We start from the raw sequence: 10,827 nt of genomic DNA, 5'->3' as shown, positions 1-10,827 counted from the left end.
GTGTCCTAGAGAGCTTCAGAGAAAAGCTAACGATAATTTGTAGCTGCTGCCTTCCCGAAAGGCCCATGATTATCTGGCTCTCAGCTCTCTCAGATTCCTGGCTAAAAGCAGTGCGCTGCTCATAGTGAAGCTACATCTTCCCACGTCTTCCCTCCCTGCTTTCAGAAGGCTCACTTTCGCCTAGACCTGATCTCTGATGCCTCCTCCGTCCAGGCTGCCTGAAGTAGCCACATGCTCTAATCCCTCCTGTTTTCCGGAGGCCTCCTGCAAATGAAGATTTCTATGGACAGTGTAGGGGAGTTCATTGGCTTCACACCCTCATCAACTCTTAGTATCCAGTCTTTATAGTTTTCTTCTTTCATGTGGTCATTGGGTGTGTACACCCCATTTCACTTCTTGAACTTTGTAACCCGTGGGTAGGTCACCCGTTTCAAAATAAATTGCATGTATTTGCTGAACCCCATACTAGGGCAGCTGGCCTGGAAAGGGACTGTTGTGTCACCCTCAGGTGGGCGAGTCCATTTCTGATGAGGATGCTGAAGCGTTGGCCTCTCCAGGACACAGGAGTGAGGATGTGTCAGGAGGCTGGGTGGGCGGTGGCAGGCCTTAAAAGCCCACGATGAACCTCAGGGGCAGGAAGGCCATGAAGGGTGGGGTGCTGGCTCAGTGAAGGGAGATGGGGAGCTGTATGGGTTGCCCGGGTGGTCAGGAGGGTGGGAGTCTGCAGAGAGGAGTGAGAGTTGGGGGTGTCACCCCACGACACTGTGAGTCCCTCGAAGGCAGTGGCAGCAGACTGCAGTGGGCAGAGCACACATTTGGCCTCAATGCGTCCTGGGCTCGAGTCCCAGCACTGCCCCCTTCCTGGCTGTGGGACACGGGGCAAGTGTCCTCCCTCTCAGAGCCTCAGCGTCCTCATCCATGGAATGGGCCTGATCATCACCTCCCATCAGGGCTGTCTGGTGAATGACGTCAAGGCCATACGAGTAGTGGCATGCGAATATTCAGAACGACTGTATACATAATCGTCAGTAGCTGGAAACAAGTGAATCGGTGAATGCTTGTCCATGAACAAGTGTCCCAGGAGTCAGAGGGCACAGGCCTGGGCTGGGGAGAAAGCTGCAGGAGCTGCCAAGGTGCACGCACACCTCAGCCAAGGCCCCGGCGCATAGTAGGGCCTCAGAAAACACTTGCTGAGACCTGTTGTGGGCCTTTGTGGTGGGGGAGCCCGTGGAAGGGCTGAGGTTGGGGCCGGGAGGGAGGCCTGCCTTGGTCTCATGTTTGCCCTGTGGGTGAGGAGGTCGGCCGCCTCCGAGGTGACCATCCTCGGCTTCTGGGGGACCCAGGGTCTGTCCGCGATCCCCAGGGCCCTCTTTCCTCCCTGCTCCTGAGGCCGCCTCTCTGCTCTCCTCCTCCCTCCCCACCCTGCTCTCAGCAGCAGAGTGTGGGGGAGCAGGGCCCAGGTGAAGACAACCATGGGGAAGGGGGTGGAAGGGGAGAGTGCTGCAAGCCTGGAGGCCCGGGGAGGTGGTGCCTTCCCCAGCACCCTGTCTCTGAGGGCTGCTCTCTCCTCCTTTCTAGATGAGCTGCCTTATCTCAGGTGCCCTCTGCACACAGTGCTCCAGCTCATACCTGTGGCTTGTGGTGAGTGCCCCACCCTTGTCCATGACAAGGCAGGTGCCTACTGCATGCACAGCAGGGTCCTGGGAGGTCCCAGGGCAAGGGAGCCAGGAACGTTCCAGTGTCATTCATCATGCCAGGGCTGGGTTCCCAAATCCCGGGCCGTCAACCTGGAAACCTGCACCTGGAAGGGGCCTGAATCTCTGTCGGAATCACAGAGTGTCCACAAGGCCAGGCATCAAGCCAGCAGCCAGGGAGGCAGAAATCAAAGCACCAACAAGTAAGGCAGAAACCCGCGTGAAGCCTGTCTTTAGGGGAGGGGGGTCCATACAGAGCCTGCTTCCTGGGGGTGCGGCCCGGGCCGTCCCTCAGCAGGTCTGCACTAGGGGTTCAGTGCTCTGCTGCTGCTCTCTTGCAATTGTTAACACATTTTGAGCCAGGTGACCGGAGATTTTGTCTTCCACTGGCTCTGGCAAATGATGTAGCTGGGTCTGGGTCAGGATCCGGGTCTGGCTGAGGGAGCGGGACCACTTCTTGGGGCAAAGAGGCAAGCGGGGGGTGGGGGGGCTGGGTGGGCTGGGGTCCTTACACTACTCTCTCCTTCCTCTTAACCTGGAGCCTTGTCCTCCAAGCTGTGGACATCACTGGGGGACCCAGAAAAGCCCCAGACGGCCCCTTCCTGCTACGGAGTCCTTCCCAAGGTTCCAAAGTGTCTCTGCCCTCACTGTCGTGCACCTGGGGAATTAAAGTTCTAGCCTCCGCCCCCCGCAGGGACCACGCAGCCCTTGAAGATACAGAGACCTAGGCTGGCCTTGGCCTCGCCGGGAGAGCCCTGCTTCCATGGAGAAGAGCCCCGGAGCCTCCCGAAGGGCCTCGGGTCATGGTCACAGGCAATGGGCTGTCCAGGTCTGCCTACAGCTTTCTTTCACTAAATCGGCTCTCGCGGCAGTAATGGCTCCTCCTTCTACCTGCTGGAGGGGTGAGAATGCCACTGTGAGGCCTACCTCATTGTCCTTAAGACTCGGTCTGAGGGAGGAGGTCCTGAAATGGTGTGGAGGATGAGGGAAGGATTCCAGGACAGCGCCTCCAGAGATGGGGCGGAGGTGGGTCCTAGGGGATGTCTGTGGATCCCGTCCCTTGGTGGGAGGGACGGTGGCACCAGCTCACGGCCCTCCACCCCACCCCTTCTCCTGAGGACCCCCACTGGCATTTAGCCGGGGCCACACAGTGTAGGAAGTCATGAAACTGTGTGGACCGGAGCCCCTGGAAACTCTTGGCCTCCACACTCAGCTGGCATCTCCGCGCCTCCCAGTGGCTGACCCAGCCACACCCGCCTGCCTTTTAGGGAGAGGCGGCTCCCGCCTGTCTCAGAGGGCCTGACCACGGGCCACTCAGAGCCACACCTGCCCAGGAAAAGGAGAAGACGTCCGACTGATTTTGCAACTTTAATGCAACACTGATACCCAAAACACGACAGCACGACAAAAAGCACACAGGAAAGCAGGAAGGGCAGAGAGCGCGTCATCTGGCATGCCATCTTCCATGGACGGGGAGAAGCTGCCTAGAGTGCCCTGTCGGGGAGGGGGCAGAGGAGGCACTCTGGCTCGGCGGGGGACTGCTGCAGCTCCTCAGCGCTGCCTGGAACCGGGAGACACAAAGGCCAGAACACAAGGGTCAATACAGGTGAACCGTGAGGGATAGGAAGGACAAACTGAGTGTCCTGTCAGGCTCTCCTCGTTCCCCCGCGACACCCCAGGCCTTCCCCTGACTCCTCCCAGCCCCTCCACACCCCATCCTTCAGAGTCTCATCTAATGACCTCCAATCTTACTGAATCCAGGAGAAGAAGCTGGCACTGGTTCTGGCGGCGTTTCTGGTCCGGATGGTGGAGCTGGTGCTGGGGCCATCGAGCATGCTGGTGCTGGCCGCACCATTGGTGCCACTGCTGATGCCAGCCCTCCAGGTGCCTCTCCTGTTGGCACGGTTGCTATTCAGAATGTACTGATGGTATCTGGCCCAGAAAGCGAAGGGGATTCTGGACCAGGCGTCGCCAAAATCTCCGTCCTCATCCCAGGTCAGGAGTTCGACCTGTATGTCGTCCCAGCTCCACCGTCCAATCAGAGCTTCCTCCCCGATGTTCATCTGGGCCCTCATCTGGGCCCTGGCATGTTCCTCAGCCATATCCACATCCATCGTCTTGAAAGCATCATCCACAGCCTCCAAGAAATGAGCTCTCCATTCCCGGGGGTCTCGGTTCTGATACTGCGGTGGAAGAACAGCAGCCGTCGGAACAGCTACCCCACCTCGCTCGGCACCTGCTTCCTGCCATACGCCCTCCTGAGCGCTTTGCAAAATCATGATAGAAACCCACACGACTGGAATCGGGCTCCCATTATTCTGTGCCGGACCTGGGATTTCGCCCCATCCACTCACTACGTCTGTGAACTTGTGTCAGTGACTTAGGAACCTTTCTGGGCCTCAGCGAACCAACGAGGTATGGGAAACTCCAGCCAGAACAGAGGCTCTGCCTTACCTGGGCGATGAATCTCAGCACCCTCATCTTGCTGGTCTCGTGGCGGGCGCGCAGGCCCCAGAGGAACTCATACTCGGGTGGGCTGCTACTGGGGATCTTCTTGTATTCCAGGTACCTGCGTGAGAGAGGAAAATAAACTTCTGCTTCCAGCCAGGCAGACCTGTTGCTGCACCAGTGGCTCCCAGGTGGCCCCTTCCCAGCCCCGAGGCTGCAGCTTGGCTGCCGCAGGAGGCCTGCCCTGGCCCCGCAGCCCTTGCCTCGCTCCCATGCTCGCTCCCAGGGGTTTCCGCCTCCAAAACTGAGGTGCTCACACCCTTAGGCCACTGGTCCTGCCCAGCAGCCATGTGGAGGGGCAGGGGGCACGTGTAGGGTATTTGTTCATAGGAAGGCCACGAGTTTTGTGCCCCTTGTCACAATAACCCAGGTTCCTGTTGGGTGTGTTGTAAACAGAGGAGCCATTTCTTCAGGCCCCCTGCTCTGAGCACACCCCACCATGGGGCTCGTCCGTGGCCTGGCTGAACCCTGGGACAGTCCAACCTAGAAAATGACTGTACAGGAAGAAACAGTCAACCAAGAGCAGTGGACTCCATGCATACTCTCGACCATCTGTGTGTGTGTGTGTATGTGTGTGTGTGTGTGTGTGTGTGTTTGTGTGTGTGGTGGGGGGCGTTGGTGGTGAACATGCATACGGGCCTGTGTGAGGGCACACGAGATCTCCAAGCACCGAGGATGGGGTGGGCCTGGGCTAGAAGGTCAGCGGGGCTGGGCTCCAGGCCCAAATGGGCCTTATCCCGGCCAGGGCCATGTCAGGCTTCCACTCTCTGAGCCCCTGGCTCCTGAGGTGTAAAGCCGGGGACACTGCCTAGAGGGCAGGTGCTGAACGAGATGGGGGCTGTACCACCCCACCCGGTGCTCGCAGTCAGCATGTGTTGCTCCCTTTCCCCAAGCCTCCCTGGAATGGCCCTCCCCCCAACACTCACATTCCCCCCCCACCCCACTCTCACACCAGACACCCATCCCTCTGGTGTTAAGACATGGGCTGGGGAATGGCTTCCTCAGCCAGAGCGGCACACGAGGAAGGCCTGAGTGGGAGGCAAAGTGAACTCAGTCGATACTCACTTCTGCTTCACAAAGTCCTCTGTAATGAGTTTCCTCAGATCGCCCAGGAATGGGTGCCTCACCCTGAGTGCAAGGAAAGGAACGCATGACTAGAGACAGTGGCAGTGCCCGGGGTGGGCGGGAGCGCTCCCAGCAGGACTGAGAGCTTCCCAGCCTGTGGGGTGTCCCCATGGACGCCTGGGCCGGCAGCAGAGGCCAGACGGCCACTTGTCAGCGATGCCCCAGGGAGGGGTTTGACGGAGCCCCCAGGTCCGATGGTCTCTCTTAGTTCTCATCTGGGAACAGAGAAGGCACACGGAGCAGAGGGGGTGCTCAGAGTTCAGGACCGTTTCCCCACGCACCCTGGTGGGGCCCTTTGCGCTCTACCTAGTCCAGGACGCCACGCCCCGCAGAGACCACTAGGCCACTGCAATCCCAGGGCCTCTTGTGCCCAAGGACACACTGAGGAGTGGGAGCCGAGAGACCCCAATCATACCCGGGGCGCAGTCCCATCTTGCGTAGTGCCTCCCAGAGGACAGCTGCGAGGGGAGATGAGGTACAAGAGTTTAGCACACGGAGGTGAGACGGCGGGCAACCCCCCAGCTGCAGGTCCAGCCACTCACCCTCGCTGGCACGGTTGCCGTTCATGAAGATGACACCCAGAATCACCAAGAGGAGACTCAGCCTGGGAGTGTCCTTGGTCCTGAAAGTGTAGAAAGAGGGATCCTGTCCAGCAGCCATTTGCCCGGGGGGACCACAGCCGGCTCACTCAGCTAGCCTCTCCCAGATTGCTGGGCTACAGGGCAGTTCCTCCCACTCTGTATGGCTTGCGCTACCTGGTCCAGACAATTCATTCCTCGGCCTGAGACCGAGTCCCTTCATCCATCAAAGGGGGATGCTAACACCTCCTCCCAGGGCTCTGACGAGGATGGGGTTAGGCAGGCAGCAAACGATTGGCAACCCTGTGTCCAGAGGCACATCCAGACCTTCCCTGCCCTTTGCGCATTGCGTCGGGAGCACGACTCCACTGGAGAGCCCCCCCACACCCCCGTCCCCCTCCCGAGGCCCACTCTGCCGAGCCCTGGCCAGGACCTTAGCAGGGAGAGGCAACCAAGAAGCTTGCTTTCCTAGGAAGATGGGGGTGGGGAAGGGTGGGCAGGGGCGAAACCCGGAGAGCAGCAAATCCTCGGCCCAGGCTACTGCCCCTGCCAGCCCTTAACTGCTCAGCACTGCTAACTCTGGGTGGAGCCGTGCTAGGCCCCCCAACCCCACTTTCCCGTTTCTCTGAGAGGAGGGGGGAGGCACCACCAAGGAAGGCCACCACCCTCCTGTGCTCTCTCACTTTCCCAGGAGGCGGGCTGACGAATCCCGTGTGCACACAAGAATGTAGAGGTGTTCTTCCTTGTCGATTTCCTTCAGGTGGATCCCAAACTTCTACATGAGGGAGAAAACAGAGTGTGAGATCAAACATCCATGCTGGGTGTCCTGCAGGCAGTCACTCAATTCCCCATTAGAACTTTTCCTTGGCGGGGAGCCCCAAGCCCTGGGGGAGGAGGAAGAAGAGAGGCCGCAGAGGAAGTGCCCTGTGGGAGCACTGACACTGGCTGAGACAATGGGATCCACCTCAGGAGACCACCCCAGACACTCAGAGAGCACGAAGGGCAAGAAGGAGGGAAGGAGGCAGGCAGAGGAAGCTCCCAGGTGGAGAGGCCAGGGAGGGCTTCCTTCCAGAGCACGTAGTCCTGCCCTTGGGCCTCGAGGGGATGCAGGGGGCAAGGGTTCCCTGCGGCTCCTGCTCCACGGAGCTGCCCCCGGCCCCGCACCCACCTTTTCCAGAGTGTACGTTGCTCGTTCAATGATCTCAGGGAAATGTTCGTCGTATTCTCGGATGACATCCTTCAGCATGTCTGCAGGAGGGGAGGGGCGGGCAAAGCACCGAGGCTGAGCAGGGGCCACAGAGCTGTAGCCTTTCTGTCAGCCCTGCTGAAGGGAGCACACTCAGGACCCCACACCGTGCAAACGGAGCCATCAGCCAGGCCTGATGTGTGTGTGCGGGCATCTGATGGGAGGCCCACAGGGCAGGGTTGTGGGAGGGGGGAAGGGCAGAGCTCAGGGAGGGGGCACAGGTTGCCCACCTGAGCGCTTGATGGGGATCTTCTTGTAGTCTTTAATCATCAGATATTTCACCAACTTATTTGCCTGGAGAAGGAGGGAGCACACGGGGAGACCAAGGCGTGGGCGACCTCAAAGAACAGGCCCGCGAGGGAGGGGAGGAGCGAGATGGGGGAAGGGCAGGCTTCTTACCCTCTCTTGCAGAAGGGTCACATTGCGGGGTGGCAAGCACAGAACGTGCCTTGAGGGTACCTGGGACCTCAGGGCCATGGGGGGCCGAGGGGCCATCTGAGGCCGCACAGTCGTCAGTGGGGGCTGCGATGCCCTCCAGGTCGGTGGGACCGCAGGAGGCTCTCTCTCCTCCTCGCTGCTCTCATATTCGTCATCCAGGTGCTTGGACTGTACCATTAGACAGAGGAGAGACTCAGGGCTACCAGGCTACCCGTGCAAAAGCACCCAGCACACATCTTAACCAGAGCAGGTACTTGGAGGTAAGGGTAGTAGGAACAGCGGATGACACGTGCCGAGTGCTTACTAAGTGCCAGGCACTGAGCCAACCGCTTCTCCCTCCAGGCCCGAGGGTAGGGACTACGTGGAGTAAAAACATGCTAGTTAATCTGTCTTGGAGAAACATGCACAAGCTGAGAAAAGAGGGGAGGGAAGGAGAGGGAAGGAGAGGGGAGGGGAGGGGAGGGGATGCGGGGAGGGAGAGGAGGAGGGAGGGAGAGGAGGAGGCAGAGAGAGGAGAGGGCAGAGAAAGCAGGGGAGCAAGGGGGGTTGGAGACAGCAGGGAGGTCTCACCTTCTTTGTCCTCTTGCCTCCCGTCCTGGCCCAGGGCTCCGCACTCTGCTGAGAGGTGGCAGCTGCACCCTCAGGCTCAGGGATGCTCGTGGCCATCTTGGCCTTGGCAGCAGCTGCTGCCACAACATTCTGAGGCTCCACCCACCGAGTCTTGGCGAGAGCCTTGCCAGACTTGGTCGTCTTGGGCCGGGTGGCTGCCCCCTCCCCGGCAGAGGCTGCCTGGGGCCCCCCGGAGGCAGCACTGGGGCCCTCTGTGGCAGCCTCTTGGGCCGGGGCAGGTCTCTTGGGGCGTGGGAAGGCCATGCCACTGACACCTGCCGGCTGGGTGAAATCAAAGACATCGTTCTGACCCAGGAAGGCTGTTTTGGGCCGGGTGGCATCCATCTCACTGGCACGCGGGGCCTGGGAGAACGCACAGGCCGTACTAGGGCCCTCGGCAGCAGCCTCCTGGGCCCGGGAGGATGTCTGGGGCTGCGTGGACCTTGCTGGAGCCCCGGGGGTGGCCATCTCGCTCTTGACTAGCATCTGGGAGCTGTGCGGAGAAGCAAGGCTTGTCTCAAGGGTGGCTGCCTGAGCCTCGGCAGCCGATGTCATGGGCTGGGTATCGCCTCCTGAGCCCTGGTCTGTGGCCACTGAGTGGTTAGCGACCACCTGATGGTAGGTGGCACGGGCAGCAGCAGCAGTGGCCCGAGCAGCTTGGTTAGAGGAGGCGGCCCGGGCTACGTTGGCAGCACGGGCAGCCGGCTCGTTGGCAAGTGTTTCTGGATCCATCCGAAATGCCTCCAGCAGAGTCCTGGCCAGCACAGGGTTTTCAAGTTCCCAGGGCTCATTCTGCAAGACCAGGGAGGGGAGGGCAAGGCAGACAGCTGTACACACTCGCCCTGTGCTGGCCAGCCCCCGACCAGCCCCCAGCCCCTCCCAAACCCCCCTTCTCCCAGCAGGAGAGGGAAGGTTTGGTGGATGTGGGCAGTCCTTCCCCATTCAACTCCAGCCTTCACCCACCCCCTCCTCCCATCCTCCCTGACGTCGCAGGAGGGAAGGCCCAGGGCTAGCAGGTGGCCGACAAGGGGCCTCACCGCTAAGATGCGAAAGCCTGGACCCAAGCTCCCAAAGGCTCTGAGGATACGGATGTCAAAGCTGGTGAGGGCTCCGTAGCCTCCAAAAGCACCAAATTCTTCATAGTCGTTGCCTTCAACCATGTCTTCCTCCCCGACTTCATCACTACCCTCGTCCATGTCTTCAACGTTGTACACTTCAGATTCTTTGCGGTAGCTTCCCTCAGCCATGCTGGGGGTCCCAAGGAGAAGAGAGCTCAGCCTGAGAGGGACGGGGAGGCCTCTTCAGAGGGAGGGGGCGGGACCCAGCGGGAGGCCGGATCTCTCAGGAAGTGGGGGGCTGCAATCATCAGGTTACCAGGCAGTATAAGGTCGGGGTGGGTGGGGGAGTGAGGGCTGCTGGGGTAGATTCCCTCAGAGACAGAGCCCTAAGAGAAGGATAGAGGAGGCCGGAGGAGACCCTACACTGAAAGGGGAGTTTAGGACAGGCAGGCTCCCCGGCCCAGCGGCTGGATTTGAACAGGGGGTGCACTGGCGGGCTTGGGTCCAAAGAGTCCCATAGGAGATGCGTTGAGAGAGGGAGAAATAAAGCGCCTGAATTTAATGCCTGGAGCAGGGGGCCAGGACGGTGGGGAGGAGATGACATGAGAGGGCTCAGACAAACGGGGACCGCTGGAAGCCCTGGGAAGATGAATCCCAGGGACCCTCTAAGTGCCGGTGGGGGGGATTCAGCTGATTCAGGTCTAGGTTGGGCTCATACAGGAGCGCTCAAGGTGGATGGGGTGGGGGTCTTCGGACTAGGTGAGGCTCGAACTGGAGTGCTGGAGGTCTCAGAGGCCAGGACTGCAACTCCAGGAAGGGGGCAAAACGTTCAGTTCCACTGGACTGATCTCAGAGTGGTTGGGGTGGAGGTGGGGCCTCCGCTCTAAGGAAGCTCAGCACGGAGCACACGGGTCTGTTAAAGGGGTTCGGATGGTGGGCTCCGGTGTAAGTAGGGCTCGGATCGGGGAGCCTGCGTCTGGTGGCGGTGGAGGGGGGCGGCTCCTATCTAGACCGCGGGTCTAACGGGGTTCAGGTTCTGCGTGCTCGGGCTTTGTTCAGATCCGGGGGCGGGGGATTGGGGATGGGGAGGGCACAGCGTACCCTCGTTCCACTCGCTCTCTCCCGGTCCTGTCTGGGGCTGGATCCTTACCTTCCCCGGGGCTCCAATGGCGTCCGTCCTCAGCACCAGGAACCCCGCAGCCGCGCCCTCGCCTACTGCTGCCAGCACAGCAGCTCCGACCACCCCGCCCCTTTTCTCCGCGCACCGCCCCCCTCGCTGCGCGGCTGGGCAGCCTGCGCATGCGCGGACCCCTTCAGCCGGCCCGCTTTCCCAACAAAAGCCTTTCTCACCAGGTCCCCAGTGCGCATGCGATTCCGCCAGTGGGTGGGCGGGGTAGGGGGCGTTTTTTCCTTCCCGCCAGATTCCCCTCACCGCTCCCCACCTCCGCCTCCGCGCCCCCGATCGCAGGCGCGGGCACTCACACCCTGTACTGCGGTTCCAACCCATCCATCATATACCCTCAGTCCCCCCACTTTTGCACAATGCTTCTCAGCCCTGCGCTCCCCCTTGC

At 60.6% G+C, this 10,827-nt stretch overlaps 1 protein-coding gene and 1 non-coding gene across 4 annotated transcripts; both read right to left on the bottom strand.

Moving 5' to 3' along the window:
- Window positions 1-3,049: 3,049 nt before the first annotated feature.
- Window positions 3,050-10,538, bottom strand: LOC103012720 (melanoma-associated antigen D4). 3 transcript variants are annotated; one of them, XM_057538942.1, is made up of 13 exons: window positions 10,407-10,538; window positions 9,236-9,446; window positions 8,160-8,990; window positions 7,551-7,757; window positions 7,382-7,445; window positions 7,074-7,153; window positions 6,589-6,680; window positions 5,870-5,949; window positions 5,743-5,785; window positions 5,268-5,330; window positions 4,149-4,263; window positions 3,447-3,877; window positions 3,050-3,255 (listed from the first exon to the last, which is right to left on the bottom strand). In XM_057538942.1, the coding sequence occupies exons 2-13, from the start codon at window positions 9,443-9,445 to the stop codon at window positions 3,246-3,248; spliced, it is 2,226 nt and encodes a 741-aa protein (XP_057394925.1). In that variant the 5' UTR covers window position 9,446; window positions 10,407-10,538; the 3' UTR covers window positions 3,050-3,245. The 3 variants fall into 3 exon arrangements, with proteins under 3 accessions (XP_057394925.1, XP_057394926.1, XP_057394924.1); XM_057538943.1 differs by having other exon boundaries at window positions 3,435-3,877; window positions 9,236-9,476; window positions 10,407-10,522; XM_057538941.1 differs by having other exon boundaries at window positions 9,236-9,476; window positions 10,407-10,522.
- Window positions 4,510-4,638, bottom strand: LOC130706554 (small nucleolar RNA SNORA11). The gene has a single exon (XR_009006776.1). It is a non-coding gene; the product is annotated as a small nucleolar RNA SNORA11 (small nucleolar RNA).
- Window positions 10,539-10,827: the final 289 nt, after the last annotated feature.

This window comes from Balaenoptera acutorostrata, chromosome X, assembly GCF_949987535.1.
Source record: "Balaenoptera acutorostrata chromosome X, mBalAcu1.1, whole genome shotgun sequence".
Taxonomy (NCBI): domain Eukaryota; kingdom Metazoa; phylum Chordata; class Mammalia; order Artiodactyla; family Balaenopteridae; genus Balaenoptera; species Balaenoptera acutorostrata.
This window is presented reverse-complemented; position numbering and strand designations above follow the sequence as displayed.

Coding starts and splice junctions, on each gene's coding strand:
- LOC103012720 (XM_057538942.1), bottom strand. CDS start 9,445: ATGGCTGAGGGAAGCTACCGCAAAGAATCTGAAGTGTACAACGTTGAA. Junction 7,758..8,159: donor GAGGCAAGAGGACAAAGAAG/GTGAGACCTCCC, acceptor CTAATGGTACAG/TCCAAGCACCTGGATGACGA. Junction 6,681..7,073: donor CAACGTACACTCTGGAAAAG/GTGGGTGCGGGG, acceptor TCCCTCATGTAG/AAGTTTGGGATCCACCTGAA.